Source organism: Podarcis filfolensis (assembly GCF_964270895.1).
Source record: "Podarcis filfolensis genome assembly, chromosome: 1".
Taxonomy (NCBI): domain Eukaryota; kingdom Metazoa; phylum Chordata; class Lepidosauria; order Squamata; family Lacertidae; genus Podarcis; species Podarcis filfolensis.
Window position 1 is genome coordinate 34,595,814 of NC_139604.1, and position 24,272 is coordinate 34,620,085.

The following is a 24,272-nucleotide window of genomic DNA, read 5'->3' on the forward strand; positions in this document are numbered from 1 at the left end:
GTCTCAAGGAACGCGATCGAGCGAGTTTCGTGGCCAGAACATCCTCTCGCCCTTCCTTCAGGTTCCTAAGCAGCAGCAGCAGCAGCTAAAACAAACCGAAGCCGCTTCCTCCTTCCTTGTACGGAGTCCTCCCTCTGCTTGCTCCAGGTGGCTTTTCTCCCCTAGAGGGCGCGTCGCAGCCGGCCGAAGGCGCCTCCTTGGCCGCGCTTTGCAGGCTCCATAAAAGGACAAGAGGCGGATCGCTTACTTTCTCTCCTTGAGCTCCGGATTGGAAGGCGGCGGGGCATATAAATCCGGGCAGGGCGGAGTGAAACAAAGCAGTTTGCAAGCAGCCGGACCTGCTAGGAGGGAAGGAAGAACTTTAGAAGGGGCGGCGGCGGCGGCAGGGGAGAGAGAGAGAGAAAGGACTTGTCGAGCGCACGGCAGCGAACCGCGCGGTTTCTTCTGCTTTTCTTGGTTTCTGCTCCCCATCCTGCCATTTCGTTGGTTTTGTTTGAGAGAAGACGGGGGGAAGGGCTAAGGACACCTCAATGAAGGAAAGAAGAGCCAGCCAGAAATTATCCAGCAAATCGATCATGGATCCTAATCAAAACGTGAAGTGCAAGATAGTCGTGGTTGGGGATACCCAGTGCGGAAAGACGGCTCTGCTGCACGTCTTTGCCAAGGACTGCTTCCCGGAGGTACGTGTGGACCCGCTTGTCTGAGTTCTAGGAATTTAGCGCTACGTGGTTCTTTTACGAAGAGGAGCGCTGTGATTTCTTTTTTGGTTAAAGTTAACTTTCAGCGCTATCTGTTAAATCTGTGGGAAGCCTGTTTAAAGCGGGTTAGACCGTTTTCACAGAAGAGATCCCCAGGAATCACTAAAAATAAATAAAAATAAAGCATCTTTAAGACGACCTCTCTCTCTCGTGCCCTATTGTGAGCCACGCGTGAAATGCGGGATAGAACTCGAACGTTCTTTCTTCGTTCGAATTAGAGACCCATTCACTGAGGCAGTGCCGGTTCAAGCCTCGCGCCCAGTGGTGGTGGAGGGAAGCTCTTAGATCTGTCCGTATTTTATAGGTCGTGGGTTTCAGCGTTGCGCTGGAATTCACGAGCCCATCCCGCTGGTGTAAGTTGCCTATTTTCAAACGCTTTGTTGGTTTTCAGTGAAAACGGTCTAATCCCTCAGTAGTTAGGAAATGGTTAAACGATTAAGAAGGGTGAGGGGCCAATTTAGGCTGAAATCTCTGTGGTCTCTCCCCCCCCCCCCTGAATTTACAAGAAAGATGTGTTTGATACGCGGTGCAAACTTTCAAGAGATGGTAATCTGCTATTTGTGTTTTCTCCCTTTCCTTGCCCAGAACTACGTCCCCACCGTGTTTGAGAATTACACGGCCAGTTTTGAAATAGACACACAAAGGATAGAACTCAGTCTCTGGGATACTTCTGGTAAGGGATTTTCTTGCTCGCAGGAATGCCTGTTCTGTTTCCATGCCATTCTGGTGACTCACATTGGTTTGTATATAATTACAAGCCATTGCTGTAGCCTCTGTTGTTAACACCCTGCAGATGATGTAACTACTTGCCTTTTAGTTTTTTTCATTTTACTTTAATGGACTTTAATGCAACCTGACTCCTTTCCCTCCCTGCCCCCTCTTTTTAATTGCAAGGATTTCTGCATTGTGGTGAGACTGAGACAGTCGTGTTTACCTAACTCCCCTTCCCGGCTTGACTCTATAAAGGTTCTTGGGATAATTAACTGAACAGATGGGAGAGGGTTATTATGGCCTATCATGAGCCTTTCATTTTAATATTTGTCGCCGCTGCTGCGAAAACCAGCATGTGTTCTCCTTTTGGTAATATGTGATTATACAGAAACAAGGAGCTTAGCAGCTACACAAATGCCTAAGTGTGAGAGGATGTTTTCCTTGCTGAGCCGTGTCCTCACTCCTCCTTCTGAGTGTTCCAAAAATCCCCCCCAAAAAACACGCATAGGAAGCCTTCAACTGAGCATAATGAGAAGTAAAGTTACTCATTGGAAGTGTTTGGCTGTAAAACCAGCAGGGGGTGAGAACGCTTCTGAAGACATGGAAGTTAAGCGAGTGAGAAAGAAAAACTGGAGTTTGGTAGCGGTTGTGATGTTCATTGATTATGTTGCCTGTTTGTACGTACAGTAAGTATAGGAGACTAGCAGCAGATGAAGCGTCTTAATACCAGACCATTGGTTGATTTCTCAGTATTGTCTACATCAGTGTTTCCCAAACTCTGGTCTCCAGCTGCTTTTGGACTACAATTCTCATCTTCCCTGAGCACTGGTCTTGCTAGCTAGGGATGATGGATTTCCAGCTGTTTTGGATTACAACTCTCAAGTTTGGGAAACACTGGTCTACATTGACTAACAGGAGCTCCTGGGGGTTTCAGGCAAGACACCAAGGATTGAATCTGGAACCTTCTGCCTTCAAAGGCTGTCCTCTGTTGCTCAGCTGTGGCACTTTGTTTCGCAAGTCTTGTTTGATTAAAGAAAACAGTGGTGTTCTACTATTACTCCAGTACCATGCTATCCACCTCCTTCCCAAATTGATGGCTGGCCACGTAGTTCAAGACATTATTGCCTTTCCTATAAGAGTCACAGCCACGGTCTTGTAGAACCTTGATTTGGGGGAAACTGAAGAAAAAGTACAACTTGCTTGGATCAGCTAAGAAATCCAGTTTTGAGGGACAGATGTTCATTTTCTTCTATTGCAGTTGTGGCCAAGTTTCATAATCTTTCATAATCTAGACAGTAGTCTAGAGCAGTTTTTCCCAGCCTCGGGTACCCAGATATTGTTGCACAGCAATTCTCATCATCCCTGACCACTGGGCCACGCTGCCTTGTGCTGACTGGAGCTGTAGTCCAAGGTTGGGAAAAGCTGGTATAGAGTCTGGCTGCATAATAATAAAGTTAGCCCCATTTAGCAGCATGAGCCTCCTTTGTGGAGAATAACATTTAAGCATGGCATTACATGGAACAGAGATCACCAACATGGTACCCTTCACACATTGCTGGACTCTAGCTTCTGCCATTGCCAGCCAGCATGGCCGGTGGTCAGGGATGATGAATCTAGCAGAATCCACAGGTCGCCATGTTGACTGTTCCTGACATAGAGCATCCAAAAGGGAGCTGTTTGCACCTTTTTACAACTTGGAAAGGTTCTTGGTAGGGTCACCAAGATTATAATGGCTTTGGAGCCATATCTAGGGTGCCAGTTGGCCTTCCCTGTTCCAAAGGATGCTAGTTCTGGGCTGTTCTTGGTTTATGGTGGAAATGAGTGTATGGGAGTCATCGTAGCCAGTATCTTCTGAAATTAAGATGGGGAACATGTGGTCCTCCAGATGTTGTTGGACTACAGTTCCATCATTGCTGGTTGTTGGCCATGCTGGCTAGAGCTGGTTTGGTTGGAGTCAGTCCAGCAACATCTGGAGGGCTGCACTTTCCCCATCTGTTCTCTAAAGACTTTTGGGGGGGAGGACTTGGAGCATATAGTAGGTTCTTCCAAAGAGCGCTCTCTCTCTTAAGGACATAATTTCCCATTCTTGTGCTGGTTTATATGAAATGTGTTAAGTTTTTTTTTTTTTAAAGTTCCTGCAGAGATAATCCATTGGCTGAGATGAGGGCTATAAAGCACCGTGCTTAATGGGGAGAGTTAAAATCATCTTTGTTTGCTGGCTTTTATGACAGATTAAAGAACACTCTGTGGCAGAGTGCAAGAGGGCGACCAAGGAGAGGGAGACAAAGGAATGTACAGGGTGCTGAGAGCAGCTAGCAAGGGAATGTGAGCGCTGTCTCTTGTCACCAAATGCAGGAAGGGAGCAGACCACCCAGCGTAGAAGCCATCCATCCTAGGGCAGAGAAGCAAAGTGGAGCTGGAGAAGATACCCCCTACACACACACACACACACACACACACACACACACACACACACACTTTTTACAGTAGAATGAAAAGCACAGTTGAATTACTTAATGGCTTTTGTAGTAACTTCAAGAAGTGGACAAGATTTATTTTATTTTACTTGCCTGCCAGTAGCAAGAGCCTAAGCACAAAATTTGCTTGTGGCACACAAAGGGCTGTCCTGTGAGGAAGGCACGTCGAAGGCGATAAAAGGCTGAAGTGGCAAGACTCTGCTTGTCTTGTAAATCTGGCAACACTTGTACAGCTCTTTTGAAGAAACCACAGCTAAGCTCTTTCTGCCTTAGCAGCCTTAACACGAACATTACTGCTGTTGGCATCACTGGAATGCATGCTTCCAGATGTGGATGACAGCTGTGAAGGCTGGCAGTTCTGGTTCTTTTTCATTTTCTCTCTCTCCTACAGGGGAATGCTTGCTGCCTTTTTCACTCTTCTGTGATAAAGCCAAATTAAATTCTCTCTTTTTTCCCCCCTGCCTCCCATTGCCTTAGTAGGAGAATGAACATGAAATGAAGAGGGAGCAGCAAAGGAATTAAAAGGGGGAGATGCAATTTATTGCATCTGCAATACTTTATTTCTGAAATATATTTTTTTGTGCATGAGGACTGACATTAATCTGTGCTTTTTTTATCTTGCATAATGGTAAGAAAGTAACATCCCATTGAACTCAATGAGACTTACTCTATGTGAATATGTATGGCATTAGACTGCCATTGACATTTGCTTGCCCATTCCTTCAGAGGTTTTCCACTAGGACTTGCTCATAGTGGACTCTTCTGCCTATTCCAAACTTAGTTATTTATTATTACGTTTATATTCCACTTTTCCAACAAGGGTTGGTTCTATCTCTCTATTTTATCCTTGCAGCAACCCTGTGAGGAAGGTTAGATGGACTGACATTGACTAACCCAACATCACCCAAATGGATGAGTGGAGATTTGAACCCTAGCTTCCCTGGTCCTAGTCTAACACACTAACCACCACACCATACTGGCTCTGGGATTCTTTCTTCCTGGGCTTAACATGGACCAAGGCATAGCCTCACATTCTAGACAGGATATGAAAATTGATTCAAAGAGGCCTTCAATATATTAGTTTGGTATTTTACAGACACCACTTAATGATCTGTGATTCAACATATCGGTTATTTATCAAAATACAGATTTGGACACCTAGTTATCTGGGCCTCAGATCTTATGATCTGCCATCTCTTGAGTTTGTTTCCTGGTTGTAGATTGTTTAGATAAGATCAGCTGTAACTGAGTTGGAATTATTACTGTATGACAGTTTCTTAACCCTTTTTAAAAGACAGGTCTTATTAGTCTAAGTCAAGATCTGGGCTTGGCCTCAACAGTCCTCATTTTCCAATATGGTGTCATAGCTTAAGTAGGTCAGATCTGCAACAGCTGAGTTGGTTGCAGAGGTTAATGATGAGCAATATAGTGTGATATTTTCCTATCAAAGACAACTGGGGACAACTGTATTGGAAATGCAAAATAGGGTAAAACAACTAAGCTATTCTAGATGGTCTGTCTGGGAGGATTTGCATTATTTAAAGTTTTGGCAGCACTCTTGCAATGCTTTTATAGAGCAATGGGACAAAATAAGATAATTTAAACACATGAAAGATAATATTGGAAATCCTACAGTTTTGTGACTACAGAATGTCTCTACTGTAGAATAACCACACACACAAATAATGACCCACATTTAATGATACCACTTAGGAAATACTATTTTTTTTTTAGATGCTAGTTTAATTTGATAGTGGTATTCCCAAGACATTTCCATATGAGTTTCTTAGTCTCCAATGTTAACCCCATTAAACAAGTATATCTCCTTTAAATCATCACCTGTCTTGCATGAACATTTCTGAATGTTTAGTGTTTCCCATTAACTGAAGTTAATTGCTGTAAATGCATCCATTTGGAGAAGTAATTCTGGTCTTACTGTAACTGAGGTCAACAGCAAAGATCCAGAAATTAGTAAACAAAGACGAAAATCTCTTTAGGCTTTGCCCTAAACACTTGAATGGCAATCCATAGACTCCTTCCTCCAGAGCAGCCTTTCTCAACTTTGGGTCTCTAGATGTTGTTGGACTACAACTCCCATCATTTCCTAGCCAGCATCCTAGTCATGGATGATGGGACTTGTACTTCAAGAACATCTGGGGGTTCGAGGTGGAGAGACGCTGCTCTAGAGAGTCAACCCTGTGGAAGCTGTGATATCATTCTGGGTCTATCCCAGCTAAAATAGACAGGCGTCACTGAAGCTGCAAGTTGCAATAAGCTGAATGGTTTGCTCTAGCCTTCGTCAACCTGGTGCCCTTCAGATCCTTTGGGAGTTAGTCTAAGGCTGGTTTACAGCATGGTGACCACATTTTTAACAAGAATGCCACGCATTCTGAGAGTTTGCTACTCTATAGTATGTTTGCACTCCCCAGCAGTTTGTTTAACTTCTAGTTTATCAAGCTGGGGAGCAGGCAGTGTATGAAAGTCTGGTAGAAATGCAAGTACACATCTCTTTGCCATAGCCAGGCCTAGGGTCCTTTCTGCAATAGGGTCCATGTTTGTGTCACACGCTTGCTGCCTGTGCCCTTGTGGCACAGATGGATCACTTATGATATACAAAACGATACCTACAAAATCTAAGAATGACTTTGCAAGATGTTTTCATTCTGCACCCCTGAAATATCTTGACTTTTCCTGGGGAGGGTATACTGGTATTAAATCTTTAGATGGATAAATATTTGAGCATTGCACATTAAAGCAATTGGACTGGTTATGTATCTGATTTCCACCCTTTTCCCCCTTCACAGCAGCTGTGGAATAATTTGCAGAAAATCATATATAATTCTGTAGTCTTATTATATGGCATGCAGCAGCAGTAAATGAGCTCATTTTTTTAACAAGATCATTTCAGAATAATGTTTGGCTACTCGTAGCTTCTTCAGGTCCTGTCTAATGGAATCCATAAAGACAATTTACCTGTGTCTGGCTTCTGCTGAATATCCTATCAAAGCTGAAACACATATTTTATCTTCCCTCATTAAAATTTGACTCTCTTACATAATTCAAATTTCATGGGTGCACCATAAAACCGTGAAGCAGTTGCAGCCATCTTGTGGGCTTAACTATATATCCCAAATACTTCATGAATTGCAGAATATCAAGGAAACCTGAAAATGTGGACTTGGGATGGACGTTCTCAACAAGAGTATCAAAGAGTGGCACAGATTCCCAATGAGTTGAGCTTGCTGTGGTTCTGAGGCTCACTGTGTGTCTTTCACTCTATATAGATCAGACAAAACTGTCTGATCCCCTGAAGAGTTCTGTATAAGTTCCAGAATGTTGGTGTACCTCATAAAGAGGGTGCTTATTATTGACAAATGAATTAAACCCTGAATTGCATTCTTCCTCTTGTAGCCTTTAGTAACTGGTTACTCAGTTACCCTGAATCCAGTATTCCTTAGCTGGAAATTACTAGGATCTAACTTTAAAACTTTCATGGAGTCAGTTGTTGGAATGTGAGAAGCCTTACTTAAGAGATGGGTAGCCTGTGGTCCTCCAGATGTTTTTAGGTTTCAGCTCCCAACATCCCTGATTATGGGCCATGTTGGCTGAGGCTGATGAACGATGGAGTCCAACAACCTTTGGAGGGCAACAGATTTCCCATCCCTGCCTTACTTTGTAAAACAAATACCTGCTACTTAGAGGGAGCGACTTCCAAGCACTTTGAATTTAACTTGTAAACTTCAGAGATGAACATGCAAACTGATAACTTGGTCAGTTTAGGACATTGGTATGAGACATGCTGAGGCAGTCTTTCACCCCGGGGTCATGGGCAGATATCTGACACAAAGATCAACCACAAGTTACTGCTGGCTGTCACTAAGTATGATCTGACATTAGTCTGTAACAAATGGTAGTGGCAGACTTTTCTACTGATGGTGTGATATTTCAACCTCTCTCATCATCAAAATCATTGCCGTAATCAACCCAAAGCCTGCATGAGGAAAGAAACACCAAGGAATCCTTGGAGTTGTAATTTGTGGATCCTAAAAAGTGTTAGAGATTATTAGTCCCCACATAGAACAACAGTTTACAGAGCCCCAGCAGATGGGGAATTTATTGTTAGCAAACAAGAAGTCTGTACTTTGAACAGAGATCACATCAGACATGATGCAATAGAATTACTCAGTGAAAAGCCACATAAACGTAAGTCAAAACTTTAGGTTATGCTGAGTCGGCATGTCCTTTTGAGCCTGGTATCGCCACCAACTTACCAAGCAGTGTGGACAATCTTTACTTCCAAAGCTCCATTTTGACAGGAGATCTTGTACCTCCTTTGTGGTCCTTGGCTTCCTTTTGGCAACTTTCATGCACGGTGTAATGGCAGAGTTTTGCTCATCTCCTATCTTGTCTATGGGATTATAAACTGCATTTTTTGAGCATTTAGCTGCTTTAAATGTCCACATGGAGTCAGGCTAATATATACTTTTACACAAGTGGCACAGGCTTACTTTGAAGCATACTTTTAGAGTCAAAATCCTATCATGGCATTCCTGTTGCTCTTGTGGGCTTCCTATTGACATCTGATTGGTCATTGTGAAGACAGAATGCTGGACTAGGTAGGACTTTGTTCTGAACCAGCGGGACTGTTACCATGTTCTTATGAAACTATGCTCACAGTTCCTACAAACTTAGAGGTGGCTAGAAATCAGCCTTCCCTAACCTGGTGTCCTCCAATGTTTTAGACTCCCAATTCCCAGGGATGGTATGGGTTATAGTAACAACAACATCTGGAGGGCACCAGGTTGCAGAAGGATGAAAAAGGTATGCGTGTGTGGTATACATTTCACAAAATCTGGATCTGAAGCTTTGTTGGAGTCACAGTGATTTTGTCAATCTGCTCATTTTCTTTAGTTGAGCATGGTTTCGCATTTTCTGAGACCATCTTGGAGAAAGATTGAACAGAGTATGCTATTGAGCTGCCTTGAAAAGGGTCTGTTTAGACTTGACATGCATTCCCAAGATTCCTCAGGCTCTGAGGATTTTGTTCTGGTAAGGAGATTGGAATGATGAAATGCCCTATTGAATTCTATCTCTCGGCTTTTGTTCTGAGTGGCTGTCTTCTTGGGGCATTGATAAAGGATCCCACTATTGCTTGTTTGAAAGAAGAGAGAAAACACATTTCTTGTGAAGCATCTGAATTCTGCACACTCTCAAAGGATGCACTTAAAGCCTCCCATTCATTCCCTTGCATTCTTTCCCAGAGAAGAATAGCAGCTTGTCTCGTTTATGTGAAAGCTTCATATACTTGTCTTAGCATGCTGCATTGTAATAACAGGAAATTTTTGTCCATACTAAGTGTAATCACAGATCCGACTGGTATAAGTGCATGCCATACGTATGCATGTACATATATGGTGCGATAGACCTCTTGAGGAGTGGTGACTGAGCACTTAGGTATGTGTCTAAGGAATTTTTTTTCCTGGGTGAGGCTCTTCACTCTTCTCTTGAGCAAGCAACGTCTCTGTCCAAATTTTAATGATCCTTAAAAGCAAATGCTTTATCCTGCCCATACCTGTTTCAGAATATTCTGATGAGAAAGGAGGGTGGCAACTATGCCTAGAGCTAAGTGATAGCTGTGGGTGGAAATTGCAATGTGATCTACACCTGCCTAACACTTTGAAATTAGTAGAGGTCATCTAGCACATGGAATGCTGCACCAGGGGCCAATCTGGTGCAGTAGATGGAGCACTAGAGCTGGAAGAACTGCTTTGAAATCTCTGCTTGCCATGAAATTCTTTGGTTGACTTTAAGAGATGCATAAGAACAGGAATTAGGGGACCTGTGGCCCTCCAGATGTGGTTGGACTATAGGTCATCTTCACTCTGGGCCATTGGCCATGATGGCTGGGACTGATGGGAACTGGAGTCTAACAACTGGAGAGCCACAGATTCCCCAACACAATATATGTGGGAATATAAGCTGCATCAGACCAAGATCCATCAGGTCTTTGGTAAACTCGCAACCCAAAGGCAAAAGCTTGTAGTCTGTCCTCACCCCTGTATCTGGAATTGAGGAGTGCATGGAGGTTTCAGTTAGTCACTTATTAAGCCACTGATAGTGTTAAATGGATCAGGTGACAGGAAATAGCACCTCTCCAGCCTGAAAAATCAGATAGCCAGTGCCAGTCAGAGTAACCAATGCCTGGCTAGACAGACAAATCATCTCATGTCCTCATGGATAATGTCCACTACCCTTTTCCCAATAGTAGCCTCATCAGTAGTAATCCTCATGGGGGTTTGTAATGATTAAGAACTCAAAAAATAAAATAAAATTAGCTTCTATAAACAGGTGTGGGCAGATGGACTTCTGCATGTTTTGCAAGAATACCTTACAGAAGGGGTAGCCAACACAGTGCTTTTCAGACATGGTTGAACTACAACCTCCATCCTCTCACCCCATTGGCCTTGCTGATGGGAATTGGAGTCCAATAACGTTAGGCAGCTGCCTCCGCAATACAGCTGTCACTTGGCAGTACTGCCCCAGTAATAAAATGGACCCAGGCCCATTAGTTCCCTGAGAAAGTATGCCTTTACCGGTGTTGTCCAAACTGCAGCCTGACAAATGTTGGCTCTTGGGACCCAGCCCAAAGGTTAATGGCTGCTTGCAGAACCGATAAGAGAGGCTGCTTCACCCATTGCCCGTGCCTGCTTTGACAAGGCACATGAAATCAGATATTGTGCTAGGAAAAAGGAAATCTCCACTTCCTGCAGAGGTTTAAATAGCCTGTTGCACGTTTAACTCTTGTGCTGAGAGATGAGCATTACGATAGGTTTCTGACGCACTGAAGCTATCAGTAGTAATACACAGGCATGTGATTTGAGGCTGTGGAGAATCTGGAGGAAACTTTCAGACTGAGCAGACCACCTTCTGTTTGCCAAGGCTTCAGCCCATATGTTCCTGTTTGCTTCAAAAGCAGCATTCCTCAAATTCTTTCCTTGTGGTCTTTAGCTGCCCAGCTGGTCTGTTTTTTGAGACGAGTTCCTTTTGCTGTTTACCTTACTACACCCTGAAACAGCAGGAGCTTCTTTTGCCAGGAGGAGGAATCTGCACACAAGCGTCTTTCTAATACGATTGCATTGTTGTTTCTGTACAGCCCTTGAAAGCACTGTTTTCATTTCATCCATTTAAATCCTGGAGATTTTGAATACAACCAGCTTCCCCAACTCCAGTGGGCGAACCTGATCTAACACACTTAATGTGTTTCCAATAATCCTGTACATAAATAGTAAACTCCCTTCTCCCAAGTGTGGATTCTTGTGCAACCAAAATGGGCAGCACCTCACAGGATTGGCAGGTTATGGGGAATTCCAAAGTTGGGAGAAGTACAAAAAAAGTGTGTGGGAACCCCCAATAATAGTCCAGTGAGGACAGAGCATGCTCAGTGGTTGTGGAACAGTGACTTTTCAGAGGAAAAAACTGGTGGTGGTGCAGGAATGGAATCTTCTTCTTCTTTGGCGATCACTTATAGCCAAGTAAGATTCTTCAATTCGTAGGCCAGTGTTTCCCAGTTGTCGGTGTTTATACTACATTTTATAAGATTTGCCTTGGGAGAGTCTTTGAACCTCTTTTGTTGACCACCAGCATTATGCCCTCCATCTTTAAGTTCGGAATAGAGTAGTTGCTTTGGAAGACGATAATCAGGCATCCGCACAACATGACCCGTCCAACGAAGTTGATGTTGAAGAATCATTGCTTCAACACTGGTGATCTTTGCTTCTTCCAGTACACTGGCATTAGTTCACCTGCCTTCCCAGGTGATGTGTAATAGCGCATCCTAGAAGATGACATGGTTGGCAGGAGCATTTTACGCGGTTGCAGGTCCCACCTGAAATGTTGATAAGTTTGAATTCTGTTCCTCTGGATTCCTGGGAGAGAGCTCTTGGTCATTTAAAATAATCCATAGAGTTCCTTAAGAGATGGCCTGTTTCAGCAAGCTCTTTTCCCTTGCCGGAAGCTGCCAAAAAGGCAGTGGCACTCAAGGAGATGCTGAATGTAAATACCAAAAGAGAAATCTCCTCTAATTAGCTGTTACAGGTTCTAGCAGTTCATTAAACTGTGAGAGCCTCAAAGATCTAATTGATATTTGGTGCGGATGATGTTCCTGATGTAATATATTCAGAGGATATTAATAATTACATATAAATGTATTTTGCCAGACACCATGGGACCTATGTGGGCTGTGGCTGTGCTGTGATGTGATGACTTATTTATACTGAGTCTCTGCAATGTTTGACACACCGAGCTGGATGTGGCCCTGATATCAGTGGTTCCTGGTCAAGATTCTTCTCTGCAAGTGAATTATAAGTCACCGGGGAGCAGCGGCAGGACCTTGTGGGCTTCCCAGAGGCATCTGCTTGGACACTGTGGGAAACAGGATATTGAATGAGATGGACCACTGGCTTGATCCAGAAGAGGTCATCCTGGGATTAAAGGGATCGTGACCCTTTAAGTTCCAGGCAGGCAGCACAAATAGGAGGCTTATTAAGCCATGGTGACCGCAGTGTATGGTTGACTTGTTGAGTCAGAGGCTGTGCAAACCTGTCTGTGCACTCCTGCAACTATGCAAACAGCTCAAGGCAGGGAAAGGCATTTTTTCCTCAGGAGGGACCAATCTCCAGGTGTGTTGCCTTGTGTTGTTGCCTAGATGCAAGTAGTTAACCCTTGACAAGATCTACCAATTATGCGGGTACCAGTGTGGCTCTTCATAGCAAAGGCAACTACTGTTTTTCCTTGCATACGTCTTTTCCTTTTGCTGAAGGTGATAGATTACTGGTCTTACTTACTATTGAAAGTGGTTGTATAAACACTAGCATTTTGCAGGAAGCACATCTGCCCTGACTTGGAATGAACTTAATCACATGTGCAGGTCCGACACCCAAGCAGATTCTGAAAGGTTCTGGGATAACAGCTGGGCCTAACTTACATCTGTAGCTACTGATACAAAAATTAGGCATGATGTTGCATTGCCATAGTCCTTCTAAATCAGTTGTGGGAAAGATTTCACCCTCTAGATGTTGCTGAACTACACATCCCATTGGCACCAGCATGCATGGCCAATAACCAGGGATGATGGGAGCTGTAGTTTAGCAAAATCTGGTGGGCCAAAGGTTATCCACACCTGTTCTAAATGGAATAAGAAAGCACTGTTTAAAAAAGAGATTTTACTAGGTGACCTTGGCTCAAAGTTAGGAGACTGAGGATCCTTATTTTCTAGCCATATTATGCGTTAATAATCCAGGCTCATCAGAAGAGATTCAGATTGTTTTGACCTTTGAATGGAAGCTCAGAACTGCATCTGTGTAACTCATTCCTAAGTAGCAGCTCAACATGTGCATCCATCACTGATGCACGGATTGGCCAGAAGGAAGCCTTACATCAGTGTGGGAAAGGCCTGCGTGGTCATGGTTTGACAAGCATGGTGATCTGCTATACCAAGCTTTATGGTAGCCACCACAAATATGGTGCCGATTTGTTTGAAGCTGACCTAAATTAACAATAACCTACTGAGGATATGGAGCACTCTTGTTTCTGGCAGGTGGTGAGATCTTGAAAAAGTGGGGTGAGGAAGCAAAGGGAAATATAGCGGAGGCATGGATGGAACACTTAGGGTGCGTCATTTAACTGTGTATACATAATGTTTCTTTTCTGCCCATAACATGATCTCACTTATTTCAACAGGGTCTCCTTACTATGATAACGTCCGCCCACTTTCCTACCCAGATTCCGATGCCGTCTTAATTTGTTTTGACATAAGCCGTCCAGAAACACTTGACAGTGTGTTGAAAAAGGTAAGTGATGGAAAATAACTCTAAATGTATATGCAGAGCTAGGATATGTCACTGCTGCCATCTGTATATATGATCTTGAAGTGTAAAAGCCAGGCTGATTATTGCTGCACTCCCAAGTATTATGCAAACCAACTGAGAAGCTAAAAAATATTAGTCCATTACTCCCCCAGGTTTCAGGTGTGTTGGCCCAGGCAAGTGTTGATCATGGGGTGGCTTTCACTTCGAAATCCTTCTTTAAGGTTTAGATTCAAATCCTATAGCCTGCTGTACTGAGGGGGATTCGGGCTCTAGTACATTGGGAAGGAACTCTTAGCTCAGTGGGGCAGCATGTGATTTCCTTGAAGAAGGTTTCTTGATTCAATCCCTAATTATAGACTTTTGGCAGGAGTGGAGAAACTGCAGCCTTGCACATGTTGTTGAATTTTAGCACTCATCCTCCCTGACAGTTGGCCATCCTGGCCAGGGCTGATGAGATTTGGAGCCCAATTACATCTTGATGGCTTATAGGTTTCCCATCCCTGACACACAGTTATATGAACTCCCTGGCCAATGGCATTTGGATAGGTACTGCAATAAGAGTAGACAATATATAGGGCCAGAATGGGGAACCAGTGACCTTCCAGATGGATTCCTAATGCCCATCATTTCCAGCCGGCATGGCCAACAGTTACGTATGATAGGAGTTACAATCTACAGCATCTACAGGTCCACAGGTTCCCCATCCCTGATAAGTAGTTAGATGGAATCCAATCAGTTTACTTTGCAGCTTCATAGTTGAATGTATATTGACAGGATGCACAATTATTGGCATACTGTTTTGATCAATATAATTAGTATTCATGCACTTAGCAAGTGAAAAGAGCCCATATCCGCATGATCCTTGTTCAGCCATACAAGGAGAAGATTTCTGGTCCAGACCTTAATTCCTAAAGTCAGACTAGAGGCCAATTCTTCTTTGGTGTGCCACAGTATGAAGACTGATTCTGCCCATTGAATTGAATTGTTCAGTAGTGATGAGTGCGCCAATCCTTGCTGATTTTGATTTAATTAGGAGGATATCCACCAGAAGCTCAAAAGTAATATATATATACTTCCTCTGGGATAGTATGTTTCTCAATACCACTTGGTGGGAATTGCAGGTGGGCAGAGGGTTGTTGCACTTAGGTCCTGCTTGCATTCTTCCCATAGGCATCTGGTTGGCCACTGTAAGAACAGGATGCTGGACTAGCTGGGTCTTTCATCTGATCCAGAAGAGCTCTTCGTAGGTTCTTAGTGGATGACCAAGAGGTCATGTGCATAAATGGAAGAGTGCCATGTGTGGATGAGGCTCAAGTTAGATTGCTGTCAGGAAGAATCTTCAACAGCCCTGGATTCTGTCAGACATGGGCACTATTTCCTGGGTTTCTGGAGAAAATGGCTGCCATAATCTTTACTGTTTGCATGAACAAAGTCCTTGGGATCAGCTGGTGCTACCTTGCCTTGGCAAATTTTGGGGAAGGGAAGGGGTTAAATATTCCTCTTCTCCAATAGAGAGAGCTCTTAATTCCCTTTCCACATTTTACTTCCTGTCACCAGTTCAGAGAGGTTAAAACAAACATTACTCATGCCCTGCTTACTGTTGTCATGGCCAACATCAACAAAACTTTGGAATTGAGTTTCTCTGTGTCAAAGGCCTAATATGACCTACAGAGGTGTAGCCCAGTAGACTCGGGAAAGGTGAGAAAATTTCAGATTCTACGCTAACAGTTTGACTTGTGGAGCAACATAAGCAAGTCCCTAGAACTCAGCTTTAGTTACTTTCTATGTCACAAGTGTATTGCTGTGATTAACTGCTGTGGAACACAACAAACAGTAGTGCTATTGTTGATTTTATGTTGACCCTCAACCTCTCTCAAGGCTCCAAATACATTAATAACTTCAGCCTGCAACAGGAAGCACTTTTGACTTGTAGATTCTCACCTTACGCTTCTGTCGCATCAGTCTTTCCCATATCTTTCCATAAGGTGTTTGTGGCAGAGTTAGGGTGGATCATGACCCAGTTGTGAGCTGCAGACCATCAGCTGGAGACAGTGGTGTATGCAGAGGGTACAATTAAGCAAAGTAAGCTGTCGCTAAGTCCCAGTAAATTCATTAGGACTTAAATATAAGTAGCCCTTTGCAAATATTTTCTGTGCACCTGGGAAACCTGGAAAATGTGGGATTGCACAGAGCTCTTTATACATGTAAATGATGTGTGCAAAGACCTTCCCCAGCTTGGTGTCCTGTAGATGTTTTGATCTATGAAACCCATTTTTCCCAGCTAGTAAGGCCAGTAGATTATGGGTGGGATACAGAGCTTCAGCTGCAGGTCAGAAATGGGAGTCTACAGACATTGTCTCGTCCCCTCACTCCATGCATTGAAGTGCACATGACTTGAGTGAACATTAATTCAGTTTTCAATGGTTTGTCCATGATTGTCTATTTTGCTGAGTTGCATTCATTTTTATGCCCTGCAATGTACTAGAATGCTAGAATTCCTGTTCATGTGACCCTCTGGGAATTGTGATGTTTTTACATGCTAGTCCTCTGCACCTGGGGGAAGAATGTAGATGACATTGTATTCAAGGTTTAAGCTTCACATTTTAACTTCCCTGCAGTATGGACTATATACCATCTGTGTGTATGACATAGGTTAAGACCATATTTTTGATCTAATTATATGCTTCTCCTTTGTTGTAAGACCTGCTTGTAACTTGGCATTTGGGCAGCTGTTTAAACTTGCTTTGAGAAAACTCCCTTGATTATATCTATTCAGTCAGTTGAGTGAATGAGTCATAGGGAGGGAAAACGTAATGTATGCTGTGGCAGCTGGCCTATCTGTAGGCAGGTAGGGATGGATGTCCTCATTTTTTAAATAATATTTTATTCCTGGTTTTCATAATACAAGAAATAAACAATAAACCATTTTTTTTAAAAAAACCAAACAGAAGTATACATAAGCTCAGATGAAGTACATTTTAAAAAACTGAATAAATGCATCAAAAAGTTGGGAGAATTGCAGATTTTGAAGGATTGCTGTACTGGTGTATTTCAAATTAGTTCACTTTAAAATGTGAACCAAAAAATTTCTCCCCCATCTTTCCTATCTGCAGGGAGTGCTACACCAAATGTTTCCTTCTAGTGCTTCACTGTAGTACAGCTGACAAATGAAGCATGATTCTTTAAAGCGTCACATTGCGTTAGATGGCCGCCTCAGTGTTTCTTATGGCAGCAGGATACTAACACTGTACTATTTTTACAGTGGAAAGGTGAAATCCAGGAGTTTTGTCCCAACACCAAGATGCTTCTGGTTGGCTGCAAGTCTGACCTGCGCACAGATGTTAGTACACTAGTAGAGCTGTCCAATCACAGGCAAACACCAGTATCTTATGATCAGGTAAGTGCCATGTCGTGTTTTGCTTGTTAATGAATGATGCACGCTTCTGACTTGATTCATTCAAATCCTCCTTGAGGGCCAGTGCTGCAAAGAGTGTTGGTTATATTACACCACTTTTCATCACTGCTGGTGATCAGCAGTTGGGATCTGTACTTTTCTTATATCAGATGCTGTATGCTACTGACTTAAGGGGTTGTAGGTCACTGGTAGAGCATATGTTTCTTAAGCAAACAGTTCAGTCAGTAGCATCTCCAGCTAAGGCTGGGAAGGGCTTCTCTCTAAAACCCTGCTAAGCCACTGCCAGTCAGTTTAGACCACCCTACCTGGCATCCTGCAGATGCTTATCCACTATAACTCCCATCATTCCTGCCCATTGGCCATTCTGGCTGGGGCTGATGGGAGTTGTAGTCTAAGACTTCTGGAGGACACCACGTTGGCACAGCCCAGTGTGGACGATACTGCGCTAGATAGATCAGTGGTCTAAGTCAGTTTAAGGCATCTTCCAATGTTCCTGTGACTCAGTCAAGATGAGGAAAGTGGGTGCCGAGCTGTGCTGGTGTTGTTGCATAGCCCCACTTCATACTTGGCATTGCATCAGGCTCTTGGAGAAAGTGCCTCTCCTCATTAGTGGGGAGTCCATAATTCTCCCCAGTAAGGAATAGGGAGCACTAGACACAGCATACACTTCAGTTTATGCTCCATCCACATTTGTCTGTATTCTGTTCCTCTTCCACCCATTTCCTATGTTGTTCAATCTGGATAACTAAGCCGGCCATAGGTCCACGTGGCTTTAATGTGTTTTGCTCTCTCTCTCTCTCTCTGGAGAGGAAGAGTGCAACTTTTGTTTCCTTTTGTATTGGTAAGCAATAAAACAGAACTGCTCTTTTTCTTTGAAAAGAACCACTGCGAGTGTGTATACCTCTTCAAACTGGACATTTATGTAAAAGTAATTGCATGCCTTCCTCTCCCCATGCGATTATGACATGAAAACTACATAGTATTTTGTAAAGCTCCATAAACATCAGTCTTGTGTAAGACCAACAATCTGCCCACTTCTAAGGCACACTTAACTGGAAAAAAATTCCATTGAAATTGGTGAGGCTTACCTCCAAGTAAATTTGGCTGGGTTCTTTTGGGCTTCAGTGTCCCATTTCTTCACAGTGTCTCTGTTTTTGATAGAATTGTCTAGTTGGATAGAATGTTATAGGCTCCCCCCCCCATTTCTTTTTTACATCTCACAAGGATTGTACACTTTAATGTCAAGTGACAACTGGACCGAGGTGGGTCGGGACTGCTGATTCTCTTAGATCTGTCAGCAGCCTTTGATATGGTCAGTCATGATCTTCTGGACCACCGCCTCGCCAATGTGGGGATACAGGGCACAGCCCGACAATGGCTGTGCTCTTATCTCTGGTCGGGGACAGAGGGTGGCGCTAGGGAGGGAGATGTTGTTCATACTTGTTGAAGCTATTGGGTGTTGGGAGTCCAACAGCATTGGAACACCACAGAATAAGCCATCCCTAGAATAGGGACAGGAAAGACCACAGTGTCTTTCTGTTTTGGGTGGTGGCTTCCAAGTGATAGTCATGATTCAAGGCTTTTCTGGTACGTTCCATAGCTGCAAACGTTGGCCTCCAAGGGCTGCATTTTTGTAGATTATAAATAATGTTTTTCTATAATAGCATATGAAGCAGGGTTACTCCTCCATTCTTCTCCTCCTCAGTGGTTTCCAACAAAATGTTTTTGACTTTACTCACTGGGAATTAATTGACTAGTACAATCCAAAACCCTCTGATTGCCACTTCAGTCATTAGCAGACAGGCTGTTTAATTAATGTTGACTGAGTCTCCTATCCCCATTCTCCCCCTCCCTGCCCTCCATTAAAAAGTTTGCACAAGGTTGTGTGTCTGAGGATTGCTTCTGTTGGGGAACTAGTTCAAAATTCCAACTGCTTCTCTGAACATCCAGTAGCCTATGGTTTCTGGAAGTCTTCCAAATCATCTCAGTTTGACAAGATGTAGTACAGTGACAAAGTACACGAGGCGTTTCCTAATGTCAGTGGCAAACCTTTTGTTTGTACAGCCTCAATCTTTAGACAGTCCAAGTTCTAGTTAAGCGGCGTTTCCCCCAAAACTCTGGTGCTACACAGGAAATCCCTGTAGCATTTTGTTTTTCTCTTATCTTTGAAAGAGCTTGTATCCAGAACTGCAGTGGGTGACTTCCTTATCTATGCTTTGAAAGCTTTTGGTAATTTTGTGCGGTGGTAAATAGCAAGGTGGGACTAGAATGCTTAATTTGTATGGTAAACAGGTTTCCCCTCCCCCAAGTTTAATCCTATTGATTTAGAAAAAGAGCTGAACATTTTGACTGACAAATAACTTTTCCCTTGATGCACCTGCACCACGTTCTCTAGGCACACACTTTAATTCTAGCCATGTTTATCTGGAAGTCAGCCCTATTGATTTCAAGGTCAAACTATTCTGTATGCTTGCCTCTGGCATAAAACTGGCCCTGCTTAGAGATGGAACAGATGCCATCTGATGTTTGAAACCCTGCAGCTAGCATAGACTTCTAGTTTCTGAAGGGCTCCAGTCTGTTGCTTTAAGGGAGCTTAGAGACTGAATTCAGTGGGGTCACCTGACGGCATATGGCTGGATTTTTCTCTTCTGCAACGAGGTGGGGGTTTCTTAAAGTCAACTACTGTAGGTCAGAATCTGAACACATTAAACTATTCAACCTGTGTTTGCGGGGGGGGGGGGGGAGGGGAATGGCAGACACCCAAACCTAAAACTCTATCTGCTGCATAAGCAGTGGTTTGAACCACAACAGATAAGGCAAAGTAGCCTCCTTGGCCAGAGAAGTCCTTGCAAACTCCTTAACCCACTGAAGGCTAAAGTGTCACAAAGATCTGGTCTGTGTAAGGAGTTGTTGCTGGTCTTGCTTTCCCACACATACTATCTCTGCTAGAGGGAATTATTGTCCTCATCTCTGGAAATTTCCAGAGGTGTGAATGACCTTGCATGGGATCTGCTGGTGGGGCGGGTTAGCAGGAACACCAGCCTAGGATTGCTGATGGCCACAAAGACACAACACCAGACCATTGACCTAAATTTATGAATTGCTGTGGCTAGACAACCCTGACATCCATGTGGGTTAGGGCTCGTGGGAATTGGAGCCCAACAACATCTGAAGGGCTCCATATTGGCTACCTCGGCTTGGCCCTACATGCCCTTTCAGGCCAGAAACAAAAGGGTAAATAGATCAGATATATTTTTGCAGCTATGCTTGTACTCCTCAGTTCCTTCCTTGTAAGGCTACTTTGTAAGCTGGGGTTGAGGGTGCTTAAATTGAAGATGCTCTTGGTCTCCATGTCCAATGCAGAAAGTCTTTAAAACTGGTGTGGCCAATAATCTGCAAGTTCTAGGTTGATTTCTGTATTTATAAGGACAGTGGATTCTCCTCCTTATTTGCCTGATGTGTTGCCTTTTGTTTCCTCAAAGCATTATCTCTAAAACAGCATCCCAGAGTAATGATTATATGGCTTGTCTTAGTTCTCTCTGGATTTCTGTTGAGGTCTGTAATCTAATCTATTCTCCTCTACCTCCACAGGGTGCAAACATGGCCAAGCAGATTGGAGCAGCCACATACATTGAATGTTCAGCCTTGCAGTCAGAAAACAGCGTAAGGGACATTTTCCATGTTGCTACCTTGGCCTGTGTGAACAAAACAAATAAAAATGTTAAGCGGAACAAGTCTCAGAGGGCAACTAAACGAATTTCACACATGCCAGGCCGGCCGGAACTTTCTACAGTCACCACAGATCTGCGAAAGGACAAAGCGAAGAGCTGCACAGTGATGTGAAGGATTTTGTTTCCTTAAATGGAGGTAGCAAGGACAATTGTGTTTGGGTGGGATAGGTGAAGACTCAACGAGAAGTGCCCAGTGAAAATGGTCTCTTGTAAGGGCATGCCAGTGATAAAAGGCGATGATTCACCTTCCGTAGGCAAGAAACTGTACTTGGGGAGCTGGTATGTAGAGGAAGCAGTGGGAAGAGATGGATTCTGAAGGGATGTCAATGTTACTTGGATGAAATACCAAATACGAAGGAATCTATGTGAATGTGCTAAAGAAGTGAAAGGATTGGTAGCACCTGAAGAAATGATGTCCTGGAGGATACTTATTTTTAGATCTATTTTTTGAATACCGACTTTGATTTTGATTACAATCTAAAACATTGCTTAAAAAAAAGAAAGTCAAGATATTCCTATTCCCTTCATTGTGAAGCTTGCCCCTTTGAGACTGGTTGGTTTCCCTCCCCCACCAAAAAAGAGAGAATATGATTGCTTTTCCTCTTAGTTTATGTTAAAGAAATAGGAAATATAGGTCATCCAGAGGAAAACACTTTGTTAAAAGAGGCTTTAAAATCTTTTTTTCCCCCCAAGGCAACTAGAGAAGGAAGAAATTAAAGAAATCAGTAATAAAATAGCCTTTATAAGCTTCTAATTATATGGAATGAGGCTGAAGAAATATCTGTTAAGAGTAGTTCTCAAACACAGAATCTTCCTCTTCTCCATTGTGACTGTAATGAGAAATTTGATAATGGCTGAAAGTCCATTTTTTGAATGGCTTCTTCATAAGGCAATTGTATACTGTATGGACGTCCTGTTGCAAGACCTAAACAAATGGTGCTACGATTTAGTTATAAAAAGGTCCTTAATTAGAAAGGAATTTTAGTCTTACTGCCCTCCTAAGCTGCTCCTTGGGTGCGAAGGAGGCCAAACCCAGCACTGTGTAAGGAAATAAGTGCTGCTCTGCTCTATGACTTTTCTACAATTCTATACTGGGTGTTTTTGTTTTTTGTTTCTTTTTTTTGTTTCGTTTTTTAAGTTAGCACATGAGCCAACATACCCAATTATCTCTTATTATGATGCATCTCTAAAATGGCTGCATATGGATGACTGTCTCTTATTACACGTTTCTGTTTACTTGTAATGAGCACTCTGAGGAAATAGGGGGAGGAAGAACCTGAAGAACAGCGGAGCCTTTAAGGGGTCCCAAGTGGAAACTGGATATTGCATTAATCCTAAAGGTCTAATGCAAGCATATCCAGACAGTGATCATTAAACATTACTTGTGTGACCCAGATTCTGTCAAATTCCTTTTCACTGACTGATGACTATTGTTACATCCACTAAGCCAATCTTGAAAATAGTTTGCAGATGTTGTTATGCTTTAGCAGACACAGCAGAACTCTGCCGAGGGTGTCTCTAGGACTTGTTGAATGCAAGCATTTTTCTCAAATGCTTCATTTTTGAAGTATTATTTCCACAAAAATTCCAGATATATTGCCACCATAATATGCTTTGGATTGATGCAATGGTATGCTTAAGGCAGTATTAAAAAAAAAAAAGCTGGCAAGTGCTTTCTGTATTTAAGTATTGTAAAAAGAAAAATAAGTTAACTGTTTCAGCAAGACACCCCTCACTTTTTAACATATGTCCGTCACTTTGTATGTTTGGTTATTGTTTCTGCAGTATTTATTTTTTTCTTTTAAATAAAAAAAATGTTTAGTCGTTGGTAAAATCTCTACTTGTGTGCTGTTCTGTATTGTCCACTGATTGCTTGCATACCTTAGGCTGTAATATAGACCAGCCTGAGGATAAGCCTCTCTGAACATGGTGGGACTACTGAGTAAACATGCTTCTACTTGTAAGCATACTCAGGACCTGTGCTATTTGTCTAGAAAACATGGTGCTGGAACTCACCATGAACATCTCCCTTGTTTTCTTATACCGTGGTACCTCAGGTTACATACGCTTCAGGTTACATACGCTTCAGGTTACAGACTCCGCTAACCCAGAAATAGTGCTTCAGGTTAAGAACTTTGCTTCAGGATGAGAACAGAAATCGTGCTCCGGCAGTGCGGCAGCAGCAGGAGGCCCCATTAGCTAAAGTAGTGCTTCAGGTTAAGTACGGACCTCCGGAACGAATTAAGTACTTAACCTGAGGTACCACTGTAATGGCAATGGTGCCCACGTGAGGGGTGCCAGAACTCAGTTCCGGCGAGTTCCCGCTGAAAAAAGTCCTGCTCAAGACATTAGTTTAAATCAATTTCAATTAGCACCTGCATCTAGGTTTTGGGAAGGCTCTTGCCGATAAATCATTAGCTATGATAAAATGTACAAAGTGCTGAAATAAATGCCACCTCTTTACTATTCCATCATTTCATTTCATTTCATTCCTATTTCTTTCCCCACAGAACCCCCAAAATACATTTTGAAAGCCTGCATTCCCATACATAACCACAAGTTATAACAGTATACATCTATAACATGGGTAGGCAAACTAAGGTCCGGGGGCTGGATCTGGCCCAATCGCCTTCTAAATCCGGCCCACGGACGGCCTGGGAATCAGCATGTTTTTACATGAGTAAAATGTCTCCCTTATTTAAAATGCATCTCTGGGTTATTTGTGGGGCATAGGAATTCATTCATTTTTTCTTCAAAATATAGTCCGGCCCCCCCACAAGGTCTGAGGGACAGTGACTGGCCCCCTGCTGAAAATGTTTGCTGGCCCCTGATCTATAAACTATTCCATGAACCGAAAGTTAGTATAAACCTTTGGAACTGGTTTTTGGTTTTCTGGAGAATCCGTAAACAAAATGCAGCTCCACCATTCTCCCACAAAAAGGTATCTTTGTGTCTTGTTCCTCTTCCCAGTCTCAATTTGTTAGTATTCCCCCCCCCCATACTCTCTTGTACCAAGCACTCAAATTTGACCTTTTCAGTCCTTTCAAAGTGTGGCTATAACAATATGTGCAGCCTGGAACAGTAATCCAATTAGTAGTTCACCAGGTCCCGATTCTCATTTTAATACAGATTCAGTAATGCAAGCTCTGAAGATTTCGTGACATGCTGATATGTAATTTTACTTATCTCATTAAACATTTGTTCTCCAACATTTGCCACATGCACTTTGGGCATGCCCACCACAAGTGCCTATAGTTGCCTCTCTCCACTATTCCATTTTCCAATTAGTGACATCCCAAAGTGTTTCACCCAGA

At 43.0% G+C, this 24,272-nt stretch overlaps 1 protein-coding gene across 1 annotated transcript; it reads left to right on the forward strand.

Moving 5' to 3' along the window:
• Positions 1 to 285: 285 nt before the first annotated feature.
• On the forward strand, positions 286 to 22,792 carry RND3 (Rho family GTPase 3). The gene is made up of 5 exons (XM_083579814.1): positions 286 to 680; positions 1,344 to 1,431; positions 13,685 to 13,794; positions 17,075 to 17,209; positions 20,819 to 22,792. Exons 1-5 carry the CDS (start codon positions 531 to 533, stop codon positions 21,068 to 21,070), a joined length of 735 nt encoding a protein of 244 aa, XP_083435940.1. The 5' UTR covers positions 286 to 530; the 3' UTR covers positions 21,071 to 22,792.
• Positions 22,793 to 24,272: the final 1,480 nt, after the last annotated feature.

What these genes read in the sequence shown, in the direction of transcription:
- RND3 (XM_083579814.1), top strand. Translation starts at nt 531, where the DNA reads ATGAAGGAAAGAAGAGCCAGCCAGAAATTATCCAGCAAATCGATCATG. An exon ending in TTGACAGTGTGTTGAAAAAG is followed by an intron (nt 13,795 to 17,074) that starts GTAAGTGATGGA and finishes CTATTTTTACAG; the next exon opens with TGGAAAGGTGAAATCCAGGA. An exon ending in CACCAGTATCTTATGATCAG is followed by an intron (nt 17,210 to 20,818) that starts GTAAGTGCCATG and finishes CTACCTCCACAG; the next exon opens with GGTGCAAACATGGCCAAGCA.